The following is a 23,533-nucleotide window of genomic DNA, read 5'->3' as shown; positions in this document are numbered from 1 at the left end:
GAGCTCTAGCTCATTGTCCGTGTGGGAGCTTGTGACAACACAATTTTATTATTGATATTTATTTATATATGTATTGTTTTATTTATCTTTTTGTGTGTGTGAATGTCTATGTGTGTGGTACTGGGGATTGAACCCAAGAGCATTCTACCTTTGAACTAGTCCCCAGCCCTATTTTATGTTTTATTTTGAAACAGTGTCTCACTAAGTTGCTGAGACTGATCTCAAGCCATAGATCCTTCTGTCTCAGCCTGTCAGGTACTGGGATTGCAGGCATGTGCTACCACACCCGGCTGAAAATAGGACTTTTATTTTGTATTTTGTTTTTTAAAGTGAAAGAAGCTTTTTTTTTTTTTTTAACATTTTGAAATAGGCTCTCGCTAGGTTGGAAAGAATTTCACTACTTGCTAAGGCTGCCCTTGAACCTGCGATCTTCCTGTCTCAGTCTCCCAAGTACTAGGATTACAAGTGTGCACCACCGCAGCTGACCAAATCGAGACTTTTAAAAGCTTCCTAGGTGATGTACAATGTCCTTTGAGGATACCGTGTCATATAATATTCACCTCATGTTATCTGAGCCCCATCATTTTTTTTTTTTTTGGTATATTATTTTTTTCTCTACAGTGAATGCAACTTTTTGAGGGCCTGAGTCCCAGGGTGGGTTTTTTTTTTTTTTTTTTTTTTTTTTTTTTTTTTTTTTGTGTGTGTGTGTGTGTGTGTGTGTGGTATTGGGAATTGGACCCAGGGGCATTCTGCCTCTGAGCTACACCCTGAGCCCTATTTTTTATTCTGTATTTTGAATAAAGAATCTCACAGTAAGGGCTTCACTAACTTGTGGAGGGCCTCACTAAGTATCTGAGGCAGACTGTGAACCTGCAATCTTTCTGTCTTAGCCTCCCAAATACTGAGATTACAAGTGTGCACCACCTGCCTGGCCTGGCTCTGAGACCCAGTTTTGCAAAAATAGTAACTAACAGTAATAATAGACTTTTTTTTTCTTTTTCTTTTTTTTTTTTTGCGGGTCTGGGAATGGAACCCAGGGGCATTTGATCTCTGAGCTATACCCCCTGCCCTATTTTCTTTTGAATGCTTTATTTTGAAATGGAGTCTCACTGGGTTGCAGAGGGCCTCACTAAGTAGCTGAGGCTGTCCGTGAACCGCGATCCTCCGGTCTCAGCCTCCCGAATGCTGGGATTACAAGTGTGCGCCCCCACGCCCGGCAATAATAGACTTCTTAAGTGCTTGCCTGTGAAGCTTTCTCGATGTCTTCAGATCTTCTCACAAACCCTAGGAAAATGAACTTACTATTTTTTTTTTAAGTGGTTGAGGAAATAGAAGCCCAGAGTGGAGCTTCTAGTTGCCCTCGATTCCCGCTCTTAGGGGGTGGGATTGGGTTTCACACTGAGGGCTGGTTCCTCAGTCCTTTGGAGCATTAGCAGCCGGAGTTCTCGCTGTGCATTGCAAACGTGCTGCTGCCTAGGCTTGTGGAGGGAAGGAAGGAGCAGCACAGTTTCTGTACAGTTTCTTCATGCCGGGGAGCAGCAAAGTCATTCAGTAGGAGCAACCAAGTTCTCTCATGGAGGGCCTCTGCAGAGGATTCCTGTGTGTGTGCAAGCTCCCTGTGACGCTCACCTGCTCAGAACCCTCCCAGCGTCCTCAGTTTCTGGCCACTGGCTATCAGTCAAAGCATAGGATGGAGAAGGCAGAGGGTGTCTTTGACCCTCTGGGAATTGGTGTTTATTTTTGTGCCTAATGCTGTCTCCGGTTAAGTGGGACTGTGCACTGTGCCATCACCTGAAGCTGTCAGCCGCGGGCTGTCTTCCCCCCCGTCTGCGGTAATTGCAGTGTGCTCTCTGTGGGGGAAGGAGAGTGTAATCATATCCCTAATTGGCATGTCTGCACTGCGGTGCAACGTGACACTCGTAGCGACGGCTCTAAAGTTTTGCGAGGTGCCCACATGTCTTCAGCATCACCAGAGGTTCCTCTTGGTGTCAGGGTCACTCCAGGGAGCTTTGGAATGGAGAAGGCCTGGGTGCCGGGAAGAAAAAAAAAGAGAGAGAAACACGCAGCCTGTGTGTTGGTCAGCTCTTCATGGTTAGGAGGAAAGACCTGACGAGAGCAACCTGGAGGGGGAAAGATTGATCATGGTGCAGGGTTTCTGAGGTTTCAGTGGTGATGGGCGGGCTTCATTGCTGTGGGCCTGAAGGCAGGGAGGATATTATGGTGGAAGGGGATAGCAGAGGAAAGCTGATCAGCTCATGGCAGCCAGGAAGAAGAGGAAAGGGAGGAGAGAGGAAAGATGCATCCTTCAAGGACACGCCCCCAGTGACCCACATCCTCCAGACTTGCCCGCCGCCTACAGGCCCGCCACCTCCCTTAGTGCATCCAGCTTTGAATCCATCAGTGGACGAAGCCAGGCCATGGGTGAGATCCGTGGCCTTGGGACCCAGTTCCGTCCTGAGTGTGCTGCCTCTTGAGTGTTGCTGCGGTGGGGACCAAGCCACATGCACCTTTGGGGAATATTTCATTTGCACACAATAAAAGCCGGGCATTTCAGTGTATTTTTTCCTACTTCTCTGCCTCCTCCTCCTCCTCCTCTTCTTCTTTTTTTCTCTTCCTTCCCTCCTCCCTTTATTTTTTTTAGCACTGGGGATGGAACCCAGGGGAATTCTACACTCCCAACCCTTTATCTATTAATTAATTAATTTATTTATTTAGTACTGGGGATGGAGCCCAGGGGCATTCTACCTCCGAGCTACACCTTCAGCCTTATTTTTTATTCTTTAATTAATTAATTTATTTATTTATTGATGGTACTGGGGGTGGGACCCAGAGGCTTTCTACCTCTGGGCTATACTCCCAGACCCATTTTATATTTTATTTGGAAACAGGGTCTCACTAAGTTGCCGAGAGCCTCACTAAGTAGCTGAGGCTGGCTTCGAACCTGCGCGATCCTCCTGTCTCAGCCTCCCAAGCGCGGGGATTACAAGCGTGCGCCACCACGCCCGGCTCTTATTCTTTATTTTAAAACAGGGTCTCACTGAGTCGCAAAGGGCCTCACTAAGTAGCTGAGGCTGGCCGTGAACTGGGATCCTCCTGTCTCGGCCTCCCAAATGCTGGGATTACAAGCGTGCACCACCATGCCTAGATCTATTTTTATTTTGAAACAGGGTCTCACTAAGTTGTGGAAGGCCTCACTAAGTGGCTAAGGCTGGCCTTGGACCTGCTATCCTCCTGTCACAGCCTCCCAAGTACTGGGATTATAAGTGTGCGCCACCACGCCCGGCTCCTTCCTTTTCTTGTGTAGTGAGGATGGAACTCAGAGGCATTCTACCTTTGAGCTATATCCCAACCCCTTTTTAATTTTTTGTTTTGAAACTGGGTCTGTCTAGATTACTGAGTTTTGATGAATTGTTGAGGCTGATCTCAAACCTGTGATTCTCCTATCTCAGCCTCCCAAGTACTGTGATTACAGGTGTGCACCACCATGCCTGGCTCTTTTCTTTTTAGGGATGAATTTTTGCCGTATTGCCCAGACTGACCTCGAACTCTGGTCTCAAGCAATCTTCCTGCCTCAGCCTTCTGTGTAGCTGGGGCTTCAGGTGTACAGCACCACACACATCTTTATTCTGTGTCTTTACATATCATTTGCTATTTATTTAGAAGTACTAAGGATTGGCGGCTCACAGTTGCTTTTTCCATTACCTCCTTGATGGCTGGGAACGTCCTCTGTGGACTGGACTGGTTGCATCGAAAGCCAGGTGAACTTTCTCTGGGTATCTGTACTGCCGTGCTGCTACCGCCAGTGTGCCCACCCTGCATCATCTCTCATCTCTTCATCTGCAAGGAAGCAGCACAACTAGCTAAGCATCATTCTTTAATAATAGCTTAAAGCCAGCCGTGGTGGCGTACGCTCGTAATCCCCGCGCTTGGGAGGCTGAGACAAGAGGATCGCACAGGTTCGAAGCCAGCCTCAGCTACTCGGTGAGGCTCTCGGCAACTTAGTGAGACCCTGTTTTCAAATAAAGAATAAGAGCCCATCGACTATTCTCTTTTTTGCCTCTTGGCTCAATAATGTAGTTCGCAGCCAATTTTCCATCCCCTCAGGGGACCAGGGATGTCAGCTGGTCCCATTATTGCTCGTGTTGGGTTTGGTCGTTTGATCTGAGTGATGCCAGACTTATTTCCAGTAGCATTACCACTTTTACTTTTGGGGTGAGGTACTTTAGACGTTGTAAATATCCAATCTGCATCAAAATTATAAGATTGAGCCACCATTTCTGATTTTTCTTGAATCTGGTATTATATGAATTTTTTTTGTTTGTTTGATAACCTCCGCCATTCTTTCCTGATATGTTGGCATTGTTCTGTATGGATTAGCTTTTTCTTCTCATTCACTCATTCATTAATTCATGTATTATTTGGTGGGTTTTTTTTTTGGTGTGGCACCACTCCTGGCTTAATTCATGTGTTATTTGAACAATATGGCTTCAGCTGGGCGTGGGGGCGCACACTTGTAATCGCAGTACTTGGGAGGCTGAGACAGGAGGATCGCAGGTGTGAAGCCAGCATCGGCAACTTAGTGAGGTTCTTAGCAACTCAGCGAGAACCTGTTTCTAACAAAAAATAAACTAGGCCTGGAGGCAGAAGGCCCGCAGTTATCTCTACTACCAAAAAAAAAAAAAAACACCACAAAAATATGAATTTAGATATCTATATATCTTTATTCTACTCAATGACCTATAATCTAGTACTGTCTTTATTATCTTGATAACCCCATGGTTTTTATTATTTATTTATTTTAATTTTGGGGAGGTACTGAGGATTGAACCTAGGAGCATTCTACTGAGCTACACCCCAAGCCCTTTCTATATTTTTGTTTTGAAACAATTTCACTAGGTTGCTGAGACTCCTGCTAAATTGCAGAAGCTGTTCTTGAACCTGTAATCCTCCTTCTTGTCTCAGCCTCCCACGTACTGGGATTACAGGCATGCACCACTAAGTCCTGTGGGTTTTTTTTTTTTTTTTTTTTTTTTTTTGTGGTACTGGGGGTAGAACCCAGAGGCTTTCTACCTCCAGGCTATACTCCCAGACCTTTTTTATATTTTATTTGGAAACAGGGTCTCACTAAGTTGCTGGAAGCCTCACTGAGTAGCTGAGGCTGGCTTCAAACCTGTGTGATCCTCCTGTTTCAGCCTCCCAAGCTCGGGGATTACAAGCATGCTCCACCACGCCCCGTTCTAGTCCTGTGGTTTTGATTTTGAAAATAACCAACCCACCCTCCCTTCCTTCCTTCCTTCCTTCCTTCCTTCCTTCCTTCCTTCCTTTCTTTTTTCCTTCCTTCCCCTTCCTTCCTTCCTTCCTTTCTTTCTTTCCTTCCTTTCTTTCTTTTTCTTTCTTTCTGCGGGTCTGGGGATGGAACCCAGGGGCATTCGACCTCTGAGATACACTCCCTGCCCAATATTTTTTTTATTATTTATTTTGAAACTGGGTCTCACTGAGTTGCAGAGGGCCTCACTAAGTAGCTGAGGCTGTCCGCGAACCATGATCCTCCTGTCTCAGCCTCCCGAATGCTGGGATTACAAGTGTGTGTGTGCCACCACGCCTGGCTTCCTTCCTTTTTCTTTTCTTCCTCTCTCCTTCTCTCTGTGTCTGTCTGTCTGTCTATCTCTATTCTGGGAATTGAGCCCAGGGACATTCTACCTCCAAGCTATATACCCCCAAGCCCTTTTTTTTAATCTTTATTTTATTTTTTGGTGGTACTGGGGTTCCTGGAAGCCCGTCTACCTCTGGGCTATACTCCCAGACCTATTTTATACTTTTTTTTTTTTTTTGGAAACAGGGTCTCTTAAGCCAGCGCAGCTTTATTTTGAAACAGGGTTTCACTAAATTATGGAGCTCCTCCCAAGTTGCTGAGGCTTTTCTTAAACCTGCGATTCTCCTGTCTCAGCCTCCCAAGTAACTGGGATTTCAAGTCTGCACCCCCACACCCAGCTTAAAAATGACTTTTCTGAGCCAGGCATGATGGCGTATGCTTCTAATCCCAGCATTCATAGGCTGAGACTGGAAGATCGCGGTTTGTGGACAGCCTCAGCTCCTTAGTGAGGCCCTTTGCAACTCAGTGAGACCCTGTTTCAAAATAAAGAATAAAAATAGGGCATCGCGTATAGCTCAGAGGTTGAATGCTCCTGAGTTCCATCCCCAGAGACACACACACACACACACACACACACACACACACACACACAGAAAACCAAGATGACTTTTCTGTTATGCAGTAGCAGGATGTTCTCACATATACTTGGTACCTTGTTGCCTATAAAAGGAGTCACTGAATACCTTCTTTTCCTTTTCTTGGGGCAGTTATCAATCCACCTCCTGTGGCTGGGACAGTTTCCTACAATTCAAACTCATCTTCCCTTGAGCAGCCAAATGGAGGGAGCACCAGCCCTGCCTGCAAGGCCTCTTCTGGGCATGAGGCCAACCCAGGTAAGCTCTTTCGAGGGGATCTGAGGGCTGTGGCTCATCCTCGAAACCCCATTTTCTGTGGAGGGTCAAAGGTAAACTTAGACCAAATAGGAACTGTCCATGACCAGGATTTTAGTGACTAGAAGTCACTTTGTGTTAGGTTTTAGGCTGTATTGGTTAGCTATTGTTGTGTAACAAACCAACCAAGAATGCAGTCTTAAAACCATAATGAGCCGGGCATGGTGGCGCACGCTTGTAATCCCAGCATTCGGGAGGCTGAGACCAGAGGATGGTGGTTTGTGGACAGCCTCAGCTACTTAGTGAGGCCCTCCGCAACTTAGTGGGACCCTATTTCAAAATAAAGAATAAAAAATAGGGCAGGGAATGTAGCTCAGAGGTAGAATGCCGCTGGGTTCCATTCCCAGACCTGCAAAAAAAAAAATAAATAAATAAAAAATAAAATAAAATAATGAAAGCTGGGTATGGTGGCACACACTTGTAATCCCAGTACTTGGGAGGCTGAGACAGGAGGATTGTAGGTTCACGGCCAGCCTCAGCTACTTAGTGAGACCCTGTTTCAAAATAATAAAATAGGGCTGGGGGTGTAGCTCAGAAGTAGAATGCCCCTGGGCTTCATCTCTAATACCAAAAAACAAAAGCCATAATGACTTCTCTTCAAGCGCACTCATTTGGTGTGTTGCCTGGGAGCTGGCTGAGTTAAGCCAGTCTCGCTGACTGGCTCATGAGTCTGTCCATCAGCTGAGGTCTCTGCTCTGGGCGTTGCTTGGGAGCTGTTACGTGGAAGAAACTCTGTTGTACGTCGTACTCTTCATCACCCTCCCGGGGACACTGGGCTGCATAGAGCATTTCCAGTCTTGAAGCCTAGATGCAGAACTGTTAACCATTGCTTGTAGTGGGGCGTGGTGGGGCACGTTTGTAATCCCAGTACTTAGAAGGCCGAGACAGGAGGATCGCAGGTTTGTGGGCAGCTTCAGCAACTTAGTGAGACCCTGTTTCAAAAGAAAATAGGACTGGAAGTTTAGCTTGGAGGTTGAACACCTTTGGATCTGAACCCTAGTAAAACACACACACACACATGCACACACACACACACACACACACACACACACATCCAAGAAACCATCACTTTTCTTTTTCTTTTTTGATACTTAGGATTAAATCTAGTAGCATTCTGTCTCTGAGCTACACTCCTAGCCCTATTTTTATTTTTTGAAATAGCATCTTGCTAAGTTGTTAAGGCTCTCTCTATGTTCTTAAGGCTGGCTTCAAACCTGTGATCCTTCTGTCACAGCCTCCAAAGTAAAGGAATTACAGGTGTGCACCTCTACACCTGCCTAAACCACCACTTTTGCTTCATTCTGACCCCCAGAGCGAGCCATGTCAGAGGGATGGGGAAATAGAGAGAGAGAGGGAGAGTCTTTTCCTTTTGTAGGAAAAACTGCAAAGTCACACAGAAAGAATGGATGCCAGGAGAGTAACAAATTTGTCCATGAACGTGACCTGCCACATATACACAATCTTGGTTTTATTCCTGGAAATGTTTCAAAGTCATAGACTTTCTTTTGTGGGTGTGATAGTAGGGGTTACAGTGTAATTATAGGTGTAATTTGTTCATACTTGAGGGATAAATTAGATTTGAACACCTAAATATTTTTTAAAAAATTAATTATAAGCCGGGCATGATGCTGCAGGCCTGTAATCTCAGTACTCCGGTGGGTAAGACAGAAGGCTCACAGGTTCAAGGGCAGTCTCGGCAAGTAGCGAGATGTTCATTACCCTTACAAGACGTTGTTTCAGGATAAAAAGGGCTAGAGGAGTCGGGCGTGGTGGCGCACGCTTGTAATTCCAGTACTTGGGAGGCTGAGACAAGAGGAACTCAGATTTGCGGCCAGTCTCAGCTACATAGTGAGGACCCCTGCAACTTAGTGAAACCCTGTTTCAAAATAAAGAATAAAAAGCAGGGCTGAGGGTGTAGCTCAGAGGCAGACTGTCCCTAGGCATGATCTCCAGGTCTGCAAATAAATAAATGAAGGGCTGGAGTGGAGCTTGTGGTTAGAATGCCCCTGTGTTCAATCTCTAGTACCACACACGCTAGAAATTAATTATAAAAGTACACATTATGAAAGGAAAAACTGGAAAAACTGGACACAAGAGCAGAAAGGCAAAAGAGCCACCGTGTCTTCTCCTGAGGAAGGTGGAAGGATGTCCTTTCTGTTTTTGTGGCCTTCCCAGTCTGTGGCGTGTTAAGTGCACCTATTTCATAGGCCAGGAGTCATGCTTATGTTGTGACGGGTCTTTTTGTATTTTGATGGCCTTGCTAAGTTTCTGAGGCTGGCCTTGAACCTTTGATCCTCCTGTCTCAGCCTCCCAATTATTGGGATTATAGGCATGTGCCACCACACCTGGCATGGGTATCATTTAAAGGCTAAACAAAAAAATGGGAATACATCCATCATTTTATAATGAAAAAATTAAATTCATCATTTTAATTACTTATTAAAATGAAACAATCCACTTATATATTAAAACACATAAAGTATGAAAATATATACATGATATACATGTATACATGTTCATAACATATATGTTTGTGTGTATGTTTATATATGTTTATATATGAACTAAAACTATAAGGAGAAATAAGCAACAGCCAGATGGTTTGAACAAACATCTCTGAGTCATTCATAGGTCAAGACAAAAATACCAATAAGGATGTAAAAACACTAAAAACATTATGAACAGCTGGGTCTGGTGGTGCATGCCTGTAATCCCAGTACTTGGGAGGCTGAGACAGGAGGATCACAGGTTCAAAGACAGCCCCGGCAATTGGGTGACGCCTTCGGCAACTTAATGAGACTGTTTCAAAATAGAAATAAAATAAGGGTAGGGGTTGACTCAGAGGTAAGATGCCCCTGGGGTCAATTCCTAATACTAAAACAGAAACAAAACCAAAAAGCCAACCAACTAAACAGAAATTATCGACAAGCTTGAGCTAATTGATGTATAGAGATCATTATTCCTTGAAATTCAAAAATAAATGTTGTTTTAAGCCGGGCGTGGTGGCACACGCTTGTAATCCTTGCCCATGGGAGGCAGAGACAGGAGGATCGCACAGGTTTGAAGCCAGCTGTGCGCGCTGGCTTAAAAGACCCTGTTTCCAAATAAAAAAGTATAAAAAATGGTTTGGAAGTGTAGCCCGAAGGTAGAAGGGTTTCCAGGAACCCCAATATCACCAACAAAACAAAACAAAACAAAACACCATGTTGTTTTCACGAAGATCTGCAGATTTATATAAATATTTGGACTTATTTTAGGCCATAACACAGGTGTAAAAAATTTTTTGACATTTTGGTGTCATCTCAACCATATTCTCTGACCACAAAAGGACTTTATTAGAATTTGTAAGCCAGGTATGGTGGTGCACGCTTATAATCCCAGTACTTTGGAGGCTGAGACCAGAGGATCACAGGTTTATGGCCAGCCTCAGCTTCTTAGTGAGGCCCTCTGTAACTTGGTGCGACCCTGTTTAAAAATAAAGAATAAGCCAGGCGTGGTGGCGCACACTTGTGATCCCTGCGCTTGGGAGGTGGAGACAGGAGGATCGCGCAAGATCGAAGCCAGCCGTGCTGGCTTAAGAGACCCTGTTTCCAGATTTTAAAAAGTATAAAATAGGTCTGGGAGTGTATCCTGGAGGTAGAAGGGTACAGGAACCCCAGTACCACAAATAAATAAATAAATAAATAAATATGTAAATAAGTAAATAAAGAAAAATAAAGAATAAAATAGGGCTGGGCGTATAGCTTGGAGGTAGAATGTCCCTGGGTTCCTCCCTAGTACCACAAAAAAAAAAAAAAAAAGAAAAAAGAATTAGTAACCAACAGTACATAGAATCACCCTTTAAATTTGCAAATGAAGGCACATTGGTTTTAGTAACTCACGTATCATATCAAGTTAAAGATTATTATGGAAAATAGGAAATATTCCAGGTGGACCTGGATTGGCAATTACCTCCTTCCTTCTCTTTCCTGCCTTCCACTGCCACCCTTTCTCCTGCTAAAGGGAGAATTGACATCTCCATCCATCAATGCTATTGGAAAACTAGCTGCCCTGTGTCTTCTGTTTAAAGCCACCCATTGTTTGCCTTTGTTTCGATCATCATAGGAGAGAAGAGGAAGATGAACGACTGTCATGTCCTGGAAGAGGCCAAGAGACCCCGCGTTATGGGGGATATTCCTATGGAATTGATCAACGAGGTCATGTCTACCATCACTGACCCTGCAGCCATGCTGGGACCCGAGGTCAGCAGGGTGCACTGGGCAGGCAGCCTGGCCGACCCCTCGGGTCTTGGCTGGGGCCGGGGTCGCTGAGCCCGGGAGCTCTCTGGGCTGCGTTTACCCTGGTGGTCAGGGTGGAGAGGGAGCGGTGGCTGATCAGGAGCCCGCTCCCCTCAGTGAACATCACCACGCGGGGCCGCATACCAATAACTTCACACAGTCGAGAAGTTTTTAGCTCGAAGGATTTCAATCCTTCAGAAATGTTGCAAAAATTCTGTGATTAAATAGGCGTGGGCTCTTCTTTTGGATTCAGCACTTGTAAACATCGTGTCTCGCTTGACTTTCCTGTCTCTCTCTTTCTTTCTCTTGTGAATCATTTAGAACCACTTCAGAGGTAAAAACAGATGTCATTATACTTCGTCCCTAACTGCTTTTGCGTGTATCTCTTAAGAACAAGGCTAAGTCAGGGTTGGCGATATAGCCTATAAGCCTGGTCTGTCTGTCTGTCTGTCTATCATCTATCAATTTTTGGTACCGGGGATTGAACCCAGTAGTATTCTACCTCCGAGTTACACTCCCAGCCTTATTTATTTATTTATTTATTTATTTATTTATTTATTTATTTATTTTTGTGGTACAGGGATGATGGAACCCAATTTTTTTAGTCCTTTTTATTTTTGAAGCAGAGTCTCACTAAGTTGCGAAGGGCCTCACTAAGTAGCTGAAGCTGTCCATGAACCGCAATCCTCTAGTCTCGGCCTCCCAAACGCTGAGATTACAAGTGTGCGCCACCATGCCCGGCTGAAACAGGGTTTTGTCAAGTTGCTGAGTTTCTTGCTAAGATGGTGAAGCTGGCCTTGAACTTGCAATGCTCCTATCTCAGCCTCCCAAGTACTACAATTTGGCTGTGTACCACTGCTTCTAGAGACATTTAAAAAAATTTAGTGGTGCATTGTAATCATATATCTTAGAGACATTATTTTATGAACAACTTTTGGGGGCTTTTTTTTTAGTGTGGCTCAGCTAGATTAAGTATTTTTTATTCTTTCTTTTTATGATATGTAGGAGGCTTCAGAGAACCGGAATGTCACAGTAGATCTTATTCTGAAATTACCCTTTTCATTTCATTCTAGATATCCAGTCTGCGGGGATTGAAAAACCATTATTCCTTTGGTACACTTGTCTTTTAGGGACATAGTAATGTCCCAGGTTAGCTGAGTTTTAAGTTTTCTTCAGCTGTACGGTCAAGATGCAGTCAACCATCTCAGATTTCATTAGGTGAATTTAGTAGCACACTGGAGCTGGCTTGTACTGGCATGTACAAGAAAGTTGTTACATTTTCAGGAGTTTTGTAAGCTGGTTGTTAAATATCTCAGTAGCTTGAACTTGACTCTGGGGGGCACTTGGTCACCTGGCCAGCAAGGTATAGACAACTGAAATGAACAGGTGCTACCAGCTAGGACTTGTCTCCCCTGAGGGGCTCTTTGTTGAATATTTGCTTTGCGCTGTGTGTGTGTGTGTGTGTGTGTGTGTGTGTGTGTGTGTGTGAAGTAGAATGGGAACAGAAGGTGCCAGCAGAACTGGTGCTGTAGCTACGGCTAGGTGTGGGTCAGTAGAGGCTCCTCTGGGGTGAGAACCACCCTCCAAAAATGGTGGTGAGAATACAAACCTAAGCCTGGCACAGTTGGCATGCCTGTAGTCCCAGTACTTGGGAGGCTGAGACAGGAGGATTGTGTGTTCAAGGTCACTGTGCATTAACTTAGTGAGACCCTTGTTAAAAAATAAAAAGTTGGCCAGCCGTAGTGGTGCACATTTGAAGCCAGCCTCGCTGGCTTAAGAGACCCTGTTTCAAAATAAAAATATAAAAAATAGATGTCTGGGAGTGTAGCCCAGAGGTAGAAGGGCTTCCAGGAGGAGCCCCAGTACCACCAAAAAAAAAAAAAAAAAAGTAGGGTTATTCTCTTGGAGATCCCTCTCCACTGTATGGGGGAAAACTGTTTCTGTCTTGTATCTTTCTCTGACTTAAATATTCTTCACGTTTCTATAAAGAAATAAAAATTAGAGCTGGGCGTGGTGACGCACGTTTGTAATCCCAGCATTTGGGGGGCTGAGACAGGATCACAGTTCATGGACAGCCTCAGCTAAAACTTAGTGAGGACCTTTGCAACTCAGTGAGACCCTAATTCAAAATAAAGAATAAAAATAAGGCCGGGCGTGGGGGCGCACGCTTGTAATTCCCGCGCTTGGGAGGCTGAGACAGGAGGATCGCACAGGTTCGAAGCCAGCCTCAGCTACTTAGTGAGATCCTGTTTTCAAATAAAATATAAAAAAGGTCTGGGAGTATAGCCCGGAGGTAGAAAGCCTCTGGGTTCCACACCTAGTACAACAACAAAAAAGAATAAAAATAGGGCTGGGGGTGTAACTCTGAGGTAGAATGCCCCTGTGTTCCATCCCCTGGACTGAAACAAAAAAGAGAGAAAGAAAGGAAAATAGAAGATAGATAGATAGATAGATAGATAGATAGATAGATAGATTAAAAGGGCTGGGGGTATAGCTCAGTGATAGTGACCCTGGGATCAATCCATACTACCACAGCCACACAAAAAGAATATAAATGTTGAGATCTGTTATCCTAAGAGTCTTTCAAAGCTCAGCTAGATGAAATTCTTTTAAAAACGAGGTTGGGAAACTATAGCTCACAAGCTCAGTCTGATCTGACTTCTTTTGGTGGTACTGGGAATTACACCCAGGCTCATACTACCTCTGAGATACAACCCAACCCTATTTTATTTTATTTTTTTTGAAATAAAAAATAAAATTTGAGTCTCACTAGGTTGCTGAGGATCTAAGTTGGTGAGTCTGTCCGCAAACCTGCCATCCTCCTTTCTGAGTCTTCTAAGTACTGGTATTATAAGTGTGTGCTACAGTGCCTGGATCTTATCTGATTTTTTCCAAAATTTGTTTAATTAATTAATTAATTTATTTATTTATTTATACTAGGGATAGAACCCAGAGTCACTCTACCACTGAGCTACCCCCCTCAGCTCTTTTGATACATGGCCTTAATCCCGTGATTCTCCCACCTCAGCCTCCCAAGTAGCTGATGTGTGACCCAACCCAGCTCAGAAGAGAAGCTTTTATGGGTCCTGGCCACACTGCCTATGATAATAGTTCTGTGCGATGTTTTCCTGTCTCTTGCATCCCAGACTAATTTTCTGTCAGCGCATTCAGCCAGGGACGAGGCGGCGAGGCTGGAAGAGCGCAGGGGCGTCATCGAATTTCATGTGATCGGCAACTCGCTGAACCAGAAACCCAACAGGAAGGTGCTGATGTGGCTGGTTGGCCTCCAGAACGTGTTCTCCCACCAGCTGCCTCGCATGCCGAAGGAGTACATCACCCGGCTCGTCTTTGACCCGTGAGCCCCGCTCCGTGCCTCCTGTCCTCCTCCTCCCTTTCCAAGATGAAAGAGAATGTCAGCCCTCACCCCCCATGGAATCCTGTCACCTCTCTCACACTGTGGCTACAGAACTGCATCGAGCTAATTTTTATGTCAGAAAGCACCAAAATTAATCTTTTAATGATTTGCAAAGGTTCTTATTAATAATAATGTAGCTTTATATTCTAAATTGTGGATGACTATCCCAGGCATCATTCAGCGTAACAGTGAGAGATTATACACATTAAGAAGGTATCTTAGTTTTTTATAGGCAAAAACATTCTTGGGGTTGGTATTCTAACTAGGTACTCTTGTTGTACAGGTCTGTAAACACTGGGGAAATTATTGCAATAGAAAGAAGGTTCACTTTGAAATACATTGCCTTAAAAAAAATCTAAACTTCTCTAATTGGATGTATTTTTATATTTTAACATATATAATATATTTTAATATATAGAATACATCCAATGCTTGATGTTAAATATATTAAAATACATTCAGTGCATGTGAAAATTCATGGAGATGCTTTTCCCAGAGAGAAGTTCTGACAGGATTCCGTAATGTAGGGTTTGGCATGTTATAAAGAGAATTGCATATTCTTTCCTGTAATGATTCTGTAGTGTTTTTGAATTTCATGATTAAACTTTTTAGAAAGACACGCCAATCTGGCCGTGACTTTGCACTGGTCCCTGACCCCTGCATGGTGGGTCCTTGAGCATTGGGTGTACCAGTTCCAGAGCACCTCCACACACGCCTTGTCATCTGTTTGTAGATCCGAGACACTTCTTAGGTGACTGGTAGCTTGTTTTCATGGGAGCGCTGATGAAGTCCTGTGCAGTCAGGCTTGCTCTAAAATGAACATCCCAAGCTAAGCATGGTGACACATGTCTGTAATCCCAGTACTTGAGAGTCTGAGACCGGGAGGATCACAAGTTTGAGGCTAACCGTGGCAATTTAGTAAAACCCTCAGCAACTTAATACAACCTTGTTTCAAACCAAAGAAAGTGTGGGGAGTGTAGCTTGGAGGTAGAATACCCTTGGGTTCAATCCTTAGCACCAAAAATAAAAAATAAAAAAAGAAGAAGATGACCATTTCATAAAGGGATAAAGGGGTGGTCTAGTGAAGAGAGTGGCTATATGAAATAGGCTTCCAAAGAAACTCAAGACTTTCTTGGTTAGTTAAGAAGGAACATTCCCGAAAGTATTTTTATATATCTGTGATAGATAAAACTTTGACACAATCTTGTTCTTTCAGGAAACACAAAACCCTTGCTTTAATTAAAGACGGCCGTGTTATTGGTGGGATCTGTTTCCGGATGTTCCTGTCCCAGGGATTCACAGAGATTGTTTTCTGTGCTGTAACCTCAAATGAGCAAGTCAAGGTAAGTGAAGCCCAAGGGCTGAGTAGACAAGCAGAAGGTGCGGCTTCTCCCTAACGCCGTGGAGCTTGGGAGGATCTTGGCACCACGTCCATAGAAGGTTCAGGGTGGCTGGAGTTCAGGAGCCTCTGAGAAGAGTTCTCTCACTGCGAGCATAGGCATGCATGTGTGGGAAGAGTAAATGTTCCGTGGGCCAGCAAGTAGGGTTGTAGCAAGGCTTTGTTGGAGCAAAGGTCAAAGTGTGTGTGTGTGTGTGTGTGTGTGTGTGTACGTGCCACATTTTATTTTATTTATTTATTTATTTATTTTGTGGGTCTGGAGATGGAACCCAGGGGCATTTGACCTCCAACCTATTTTCCAACCCTGCCCTAATTTATATCATTTTATTTTGAAACAGGGTCTCACTAAGTTGAGGCTGTCTGCGAACTGTGATTCTCTGGCCTCAGCCTCCCAAAAGCTGCGATTACAAGCATGTGCCACCACACCTGGCACGTGTGTTGCATTTTAGAGCAAGGGTGTGTATGTGTGTGTGCATGTGTGAACCACATGTGTGCAGGTTAAAGTATTTTTGCACAGACATACACATGCACACACACTCACACACACAACTGGTGACACTGAACTACCAGAAAAGATGTGATTGATATAAATTAGAAAGATGATTAAAACAATTTACATTTAAGAAAAATTCTTATGATCTTACTCTAAAGAAGTCAAGAAGCCTGTGCACAGTGATGTACACTTGTAATCCTAGTACTAGGGAGGCTGAGACAGGAAGATCACAGGTCAGGTTTGAGCATAGCTTCAGCTACTTAGTGAGGCCTCTGCAACTCAGTGACCCCTTGTTTCAAAATAAAGAATAAAAAATAGGGCTGGGGGTATAGCTTGGAGGTAGAATTCCTCCTGGGTTCCATCCCTATAACTGCAAAAAATAAAATAAAATAACATAAAAAAGAGATCAAGGACTAATGAAAGTCTATAAAGAAAGTGATGGAACTTTGCACAAAGTATTTAGATTCATGTGGGGTTTGTTCTGTGTTGGATTTTTTTTTTTAATTTGTTTTTGTTTTCATGTTGCTAACTTATCTTTCCAATTGTACTTGGCATGGTTTCCTCCCTGCAAACCATGGCTGTATTTTATTGGTTTTGGGGTTGGTCTGGTGGGAATAAACTGGACTCCTCTTGGATAGAAAGAGCCCTCCTCTAGACTATAATGGGTTACTCTTCTACTCTCAGGAAAAGGGGACCAGAAAATGTGTCCTTAGAAGGTCATTCATTTAGCGTGGTGTGGTGGTACACACTTTTAATCCCAGTACTTCGGAGGCTAAGACTGGGATCACAGGTTTGAAGCCAGCCTCGAAATAGGGTTTGAGACCCTATTTCCAATTAAGAAATAAAGTCAAGCTGAGGGAATAACTCGAAGGTAGAATGCCTCTGAGTTCAATCCCCAGTAACACACACACACACACACACACACACACACACACACACACCACCACCACCACCACCACCACCACCACCACCACCACCACCACCACCACACACACACACACACAAAATAGCAGACTTATAAGAAGATTATCCATTTAATGTTTAGAGAGTCCCAAAATATCCTGGGAAAAATATATGGGTAAAATAAACAGAAGCAGCTCAGGATTTGATAGTGTCGAGAAAAATTGTTGGATGTATATGTAAATTTTAATAGAAGTATAATAGAACCCACAAATGTAAGCCATATATATGCTTTTAATTTTTCCAGTAGCTACATCTGTGTCTATCAGGAGGGGTACTGGCGACTGAAGTTGGGCATTCTACTTTTGAATTATACCCCCACTCTTTTTATTATTATTATTATTATTATTATTATTATTATTATTATTAATTATTATTATTATATTGTTTTTTATTTTTGGTGGTACTGGGGTTCCTGGAAGCCCTTCTACCTCCGGGCTACATTTTCAGACCTATTTTTACATTTTTATTTGGAAACAGGGTCTCCTAAGCCAGCGTGCGTGGCTGGCTTCAAACCTGCATGATCCTCCTGTCTCTGCCTCCCAAGCGCAGGGATTACAAGTGTGCGCCACCATGTCCAGCTATTTTTATTATTTTTTATTTATTTATCTTTTATTCTTTATTTTGAAACAGGGTCTCACTAAGTTGCAAAGGGCCTCACTAAGTACTGGAGGCTGTCCACGAACCTGGATCCCCCTGTTTCTGCCTCCCAAGTACTAGGATTACAAGCATGCACCACCACGCCTGGCTTTTAATTTTTATTTTTAAAACAGAGTCTCGCTAGGTTTCTGAAAATCTTGCTAAATTGCCAAGGCTGGTTTTGAACCTGCAGTTTTACTGTCTCGGCTTCCCAAGTAGTAGGATTACGGGCATGTACCACCATACCTGGCTAACGCTACATTAAAAAAAAAAAAAGAAGCCAGATGTGGTGGTGCATGCACTATAGTGCCTGTACTTGAAAGGCTGAGATAGGAGATCTCAGGTCCAAAGACAGCCTCAGCAAGTAGTGAGACTCTTACCAACTTAGACCTTTTTTTCCAAATAAGAAATAAAATTGGGCTAAAGATGTCACTCAAAGGTAAAATGCCTCTGGGTTCAATCCCCAATACCACAAAAAAAAAAAAAAAAAGAAAGAAAGAAAAGGAAGGAAGGAGACAGATGAAGAACTGGGTATGAAGCTCAGTGGTAGAAAACTTGTCTAGCTGGGGGCGGTGGCGCACGCTTGTAATCCCAGCATTCGGGAGGCTGAGACTGGAGGATCACAGTTCACGGACAGCCTCAGCTAGTTAGTGAGACCCTTTGCAACTCATTGAGACCCTGTTTCAAAATAAAGAATAAAAAAATTGGGGCAGAGGGTGTAGCTTGGAGGTCAAAAAGCCTCTGGTTTCCATCCCCAGACCCGCAAAAAAAAAAAAAAAAAAGAAAAAAAAGAAAACTTGTCTGGCATATACAAAGCCCTTGGTTCAATTCCTAGCACCACAAAAGACGAGAGAGAGAGAGGGAGAGGCCGAGGAGAGGGGGGAGAGGAGAAAGAAGACAAGTGGAAACAGGCAAGATTAATTTTATCTTGTCTACTATTCAGTGTCACAAGGAATTATTGAGACCATTTTCCATTTACATTCTTTTTTTTTTTTTTTTTTTTTTTTGGTGGTACTGGGGATTGAACCTAGGGGCATTCTACCCCTGAGCTATGTCCCCAGCCCTACTCTTTAATTTTGAAACAGTGTCTCACTAAATTGTGCAGGGCCTCACTAAGTAGCTGAGGCCGACTTTGAACCTGCAATCCTCCCGTCTCAGACTCCTGAGTACTGGGATTCCAAGCGTGCGGCACCACGCCTGGCACCATTGACATTCATGGTTTTCCAGTCTTTGGAATCCTGTGTGTATCTTACCCTCACAGCACCACTTAGTGGGGCCACATGTCACGTGTTCCTTCAGCCTGTGTGGCTGGCAGCTGCCGTGTCCCACAGCGCAGGTCTGAGGACACTGGATTCCATCGGCTCAGAGTCAGGCCATTTGCAACGACTGAAGCTGAGTCACTGGAAAAGGGATCTTCCTCTGCTCGTGGGCCGCAGTCGGTGCCTTCACTGGTCTTGCTTTTACGAGCAGCTTCTCCAGTCACAGGGCTGGTTACAGCCCCTGTGATGTATTTACGGTCAAAAACCACAAGTGGAGCCTTTTGCCTTTCAAGCCTAGCACTGAGCTTGAGAGGGCAACTGCCTCTCAGCAGAAAACGGGAAGACCTGGATTTGCCAGAAACTCTCCTCTGTTTTTTTTTTTTTTTTTTTTAAGGGAATTCTGACAGTCCGTCCTCAGATGATGCTGGTGTTGACCTTTAAAGTTTTCCCCTCCAGCCAACGTCAGAAATGTTCAAACATCCAGATGTTTCAAAATGTCCAGAATTTAGGACCTCACTGAAAGGAATTTTTTGTTTGACTTTTTTGTTTTTTTGGTACTGGGAGGGATTGAACACAGGCTCAATCTACCCTGAGCTATACCCCGAGAGCTTTTTGGTTTTAATTTATTTGTCGTTGTTGTTGTTTTGAAACATGGTCTCTCTAGGTTGCTGAGAATCTCGCTATGTTGCTGAGGCTGTCCTCGAACCTGTGATCCTTCTATCTCAGCCTCCAAACAGTTGGGATTACAGGCATGCAAGTGCCACCATGCCTGGCTTGTTTGATTTTTTTTTTTTTTTAAGAGAAAAGACCTGAAAAATATATTATTTGGTTTGTATTTTTAGAAAGTTTGCAAATTTTTCATTTTCAAAGGTAACTATATGGAGCACCTTGTTTAGAAGGGTGGGTTGCGGTGATTGGATACCAGAAGGACACTGAAGGTATTTAATATGAATTGGATACTTTGTCTTATTACTTCCCAGAAGGGCAGTTTTTTTTTTTTTTTTTTTTTTTTACCCCAAACCACCATGTAATTTTCTAAAAAGACTTGAAGGGAGATGGCCAAACATCACAAACTCAGTAGAAAGAACTAGAAAGAAAAAAAAATCGCTTCTTATAAATGACTTGAAAGTGCACTTTGAGAAAATTAGTCTTTGAAAGCGGAAAAGAGTGGGTGAATATGTCTGACTTACACACACATTAGAATAGATGTTAGGGGCTTCCTTTTCAGTAGAAATAAGAACGGGAGAAACAGTTCTTCCATTCATTCCTTGGCCTTTTTACCGTCCCATGTCATGAGTGATGGCTTATTGAACACCTCCTGAGACGTGCACTGCCCTAGATCCCGTCGTCACAGGCAGATAAATTACTGAGCTTTGCCAGCCCGGGATCTGAGCCACCTCGGGAGGGTCCTCCAGCGGGGAGGGGGCCCAGCGGCCCGGGGGCGGCAAGCTCACTGGCTACAGAAGCGAGTGCGTAAATGCAGCTTTCATTTTCATTTTATTGTGGTGCCGGGGATGGAACCCAGGGGCATGCTACCTCCCAGTTCCACTCCCAGCCCTACTTTTTAATTCTTTATTTTGAAACAGGGTCTCACTAAGTTGCAAAGGACCTCATTAAGTAGCTGAGGTTGGCTGTCCACCTGTGATCCACCTGTCTCAGCCTCCCAAATGCTGGGATTACAAGTGTGCGCCACCACGCCTGTACAGATGCATTATTTATATAGTCTTTTTTTTTTTTTTTTTTTTTTTTTTTGCGGGTCTGACTTTGGAACCCAGGGGTATTCAACCTTTGAGCTACACCTCTTCCCTATTTTTTATTTTTTTTGTGTGTGTGTGGTACTGGGGGTGGAACCTAGGGACTTTTCTACCTCCGGGCTATACTCCCAGATCTATTTTATACTTTATTTGGAAACAGGGTCTCACTAAGTTGCTGAGAGCCTCACTAAGTAGCCGAGGCTGACTGCGAACCTGTGCAGTCTTCCTGTCTCAGCCTTCCAAGCGCTGGGATTACAAGCGTGCGCCACCATGCCCAGCTCTAATCTTTATTTTTTTGAAACCGGGTCTCACTAAGTTGCAGAGGGCCTCGCCAAGTGGCTGAGGCTGTCCGCAAACTGTGATCCTCTGGTCTCAGCCTCCGGAATGCTGGGATTACAAGTGTGAGCCACCACGCCCACCTTAGTCTTTTTTTTTTTTTTTTTTTTTGAAGATGTTTATTTACATTAATTTTCTATCACTAGCAGTGTTGTGTTTGAAAATGTTTTTGTTTTATTTTGTTTTGTGTTTGGTACTGGGGATGGAATCCAGGGGCATTCTACCTCTGAGCTACACCTACAGCCCTATTTTTAATTTTTTATTTTGAAACAGGGTCTCACTGAGTTGCAGAGGGCCTCACTAAGTAGCTGAGGCTGTCCGCAAACCACGATCCTTCTGTGTCAGTCTCCCAAATTCTAGGATTACAAACGTGAGCCACCACACCCAGCTTGAAAATATTTTTATAGACACTGAGAAGTGGAATTGATGTGTGCATGAAAATTTAGTCTAAATATTTTCTAGATTGCCCTCTCAATGGGCTTACTAGTTAACATTTTCACCGGTGAATGTTTCTTTTTCCCTATTTGTTTTAACACTAAGGATCATCACTTCTTTTTTTTTTTTTTTTTTTTGTGTGTGTGTTACTGGGGTCCTGGAAACCCTTCTACCTCCAGGCTACACTTTCAGACACCTATTTTTTATATTTTTATTTGGAAACAGGGTCTCTTAAGCCAACACGTCTGGCTTCGAACCTGCGCGATCTTCCTGTCTCTGCCTCCGAAGCGCAGGGATTACAAGCGTGCGCCACCATGCTCGGCTAGGGATCATTACTCTGAAAGTAATTTTGCAACCAGGGAGGTGGTGCACACCTGTAATCCCATTACCTGGGAGGCTGAGACAGGAGGATTCCAGGTTTGTAGCCAGCCTTAGCAACTTAGTGAGGACTTTCACAAGTTAGTGAGACCCTGTTTCAAAATAAAAAATAAAATAGGGCTGAAAGTATAGCTCAGAGGTAGAATGTTCCTGGTTCCAAACCCTGGCACCAAAAACATAAAAAATAAAAAATAATAAAATAGCACTAGGGGTATAGTTTTGAAGCAGAATGCCCTGGGGTATAATCTCCAGTACCACACACACAAACAAGTTTGCATTTTGTTTAGTGAAATATTTCATCTTACGTTAGAGTCCTCTGATTTCTGTGTAAGTTGAGCATATTTGTTATGTGCATTGATAATATTTGTTGCTTCTTTCTCTTCTTTGATAACTTCTTTTAGACTCTTACCTGTTGGTATCGATCCCATAGAATAAGATGATTATATATTCTTGTTAGTAAAATCTTGGGTAATATATGTTACAGCTACACGCAACTTGTCATTTTTATTTATGGTATCTTAAATGGCTTATGGTAGTGTGTGCGTGCGTGCGTGTGCGCATGTGTGTGTGTGTGTGTGTGTGTGTGTGTGTGTGCGTGTTACTGGGGATTGAACCCAGGGGCATTCTACCTCTGAGTTACACCTTTAGCTGTATTTGATTTTTTATTTGGGAACAGGGTCTTGCTAAGTTCCTGAGGCTGGCTTTAAACCTGTGATCTTCCCGTCTTAGTCTCCCAAGTACTGGGTTCACAGGCATGTGCCACTATGCCTGGCTTACTTATTGTATCTTAATAAAGTTTTATTTATTTATTTATTTTTAATATATATATATATTTTATTGGTGCATTGTACTTATACATCACAATGGAATACAAGACTTGAGAGGATATACAAGCACACATCATCCAGTTAGCCCTCATCCAGCCCCCATCCCATTCCCTCCCCCTCCCTCGATCCCATGCTTGATTGGTGATTAACTTGGATACATATGTTTACATACCTCCTGAGTTTTAAAGAGATTCCATCCTCCCCCATCTCATCCCCTCTGATTGGTCACCTTAATTGCTCCTCTGAAGGGCTCAATAAAGTTTTAAAATTTGAAGTAGTCTACTTAATAGCCAGTCTTTTGCTTTATTCTTTTGTATTTTGCATTTTGTTTAGCAAGCCTTGTTACACCTCTCTATTATATACCCTTTTTTGCCAAATCGTTTTTATCCCCCACTAACTGGGGGTGTTGAACTCCGGGCCTTGTGCATCCCACTGGGCTGCTTCCTCATCCCTTTTTATCTTATTTTGAGACAGAGTCTCTCCAAGTTGTCCAGGATGGCCTGGAACTCATCATTTTCATTGTCTGAGTTTCTCAATACTTGGAATCACAGACCTGTGATACCAGGCCAGGCCCTATATATATTTATAGTTCTTTGGCACCACCAAGTCTGGCCCAAGCTACTCCCCCACACTGATTTTTTTATTCTTTATTTTGAAACAGGGTTTCACTAAGTTGCAAAGGGCCTCACTAAATAGCCGAGGCTGGCCACGAACCTGCAATCCTCCCACCTCAGCCTCCCAAGAATTGGGATTATAAGCGTTTGCCACCATGTCAGGCTTATATGCTTCCTTTTGTGTGTGTGTGTGTGGCACTGGGG

General features: G+C 43.6%; 1 protein-coding gene across 1 annotated transcript in view; it reads left to right on the top strand.

Annotated features, from left to right (window-relative positions):
* KAT2B (lysine acetyltransferase 2B) overlaps window positions 1-23,533 on the top strand; it is a gene marked incomplete at both ends in the record, with an annotated part of 113,029 nt that overhangs the window by 72,255 nt on the left and 17,241 nt on the right. Inside the window, 4 exons of the mRNA XM_080715983.1 lie at window positions 6,361-6,486; window positions 10,648-10,784; window positions 13,967-14,175; window positions 15,452-15,578. Of these exons, the coding sequence (XP_080572109.1) occupies window positions 6,361-6,486; window positions 10,648-10,784; window positions 13,967-14,175; window positions 15,452-15,578 (599 nt within the window). The remainder of the gene's footprint in view (window positions 1-6,360; window positions 6,487-10,647; window positions 10,785-13,966; window positions 14,176-15,451; window positions 15,579-23,533) is intronic.

The sequence above is a fragment of the Muscardinus avellanarius genome (genome assembly GCF_963383645.1).
Source record: "Muscardinus avellanarius genome assembly, chromosome: 18".
Taxonomy (NCBI): Eukaryota; Metazoa; Chordata; class Mammalia; order Rodentia; family Gliridae; genus Muscardinus; species Muscardinus avellanarius.
Note: the sequence above shows the minus strand (reverse complement) of the source record. Positions and strands in the feature narration are given on the sequence as shown.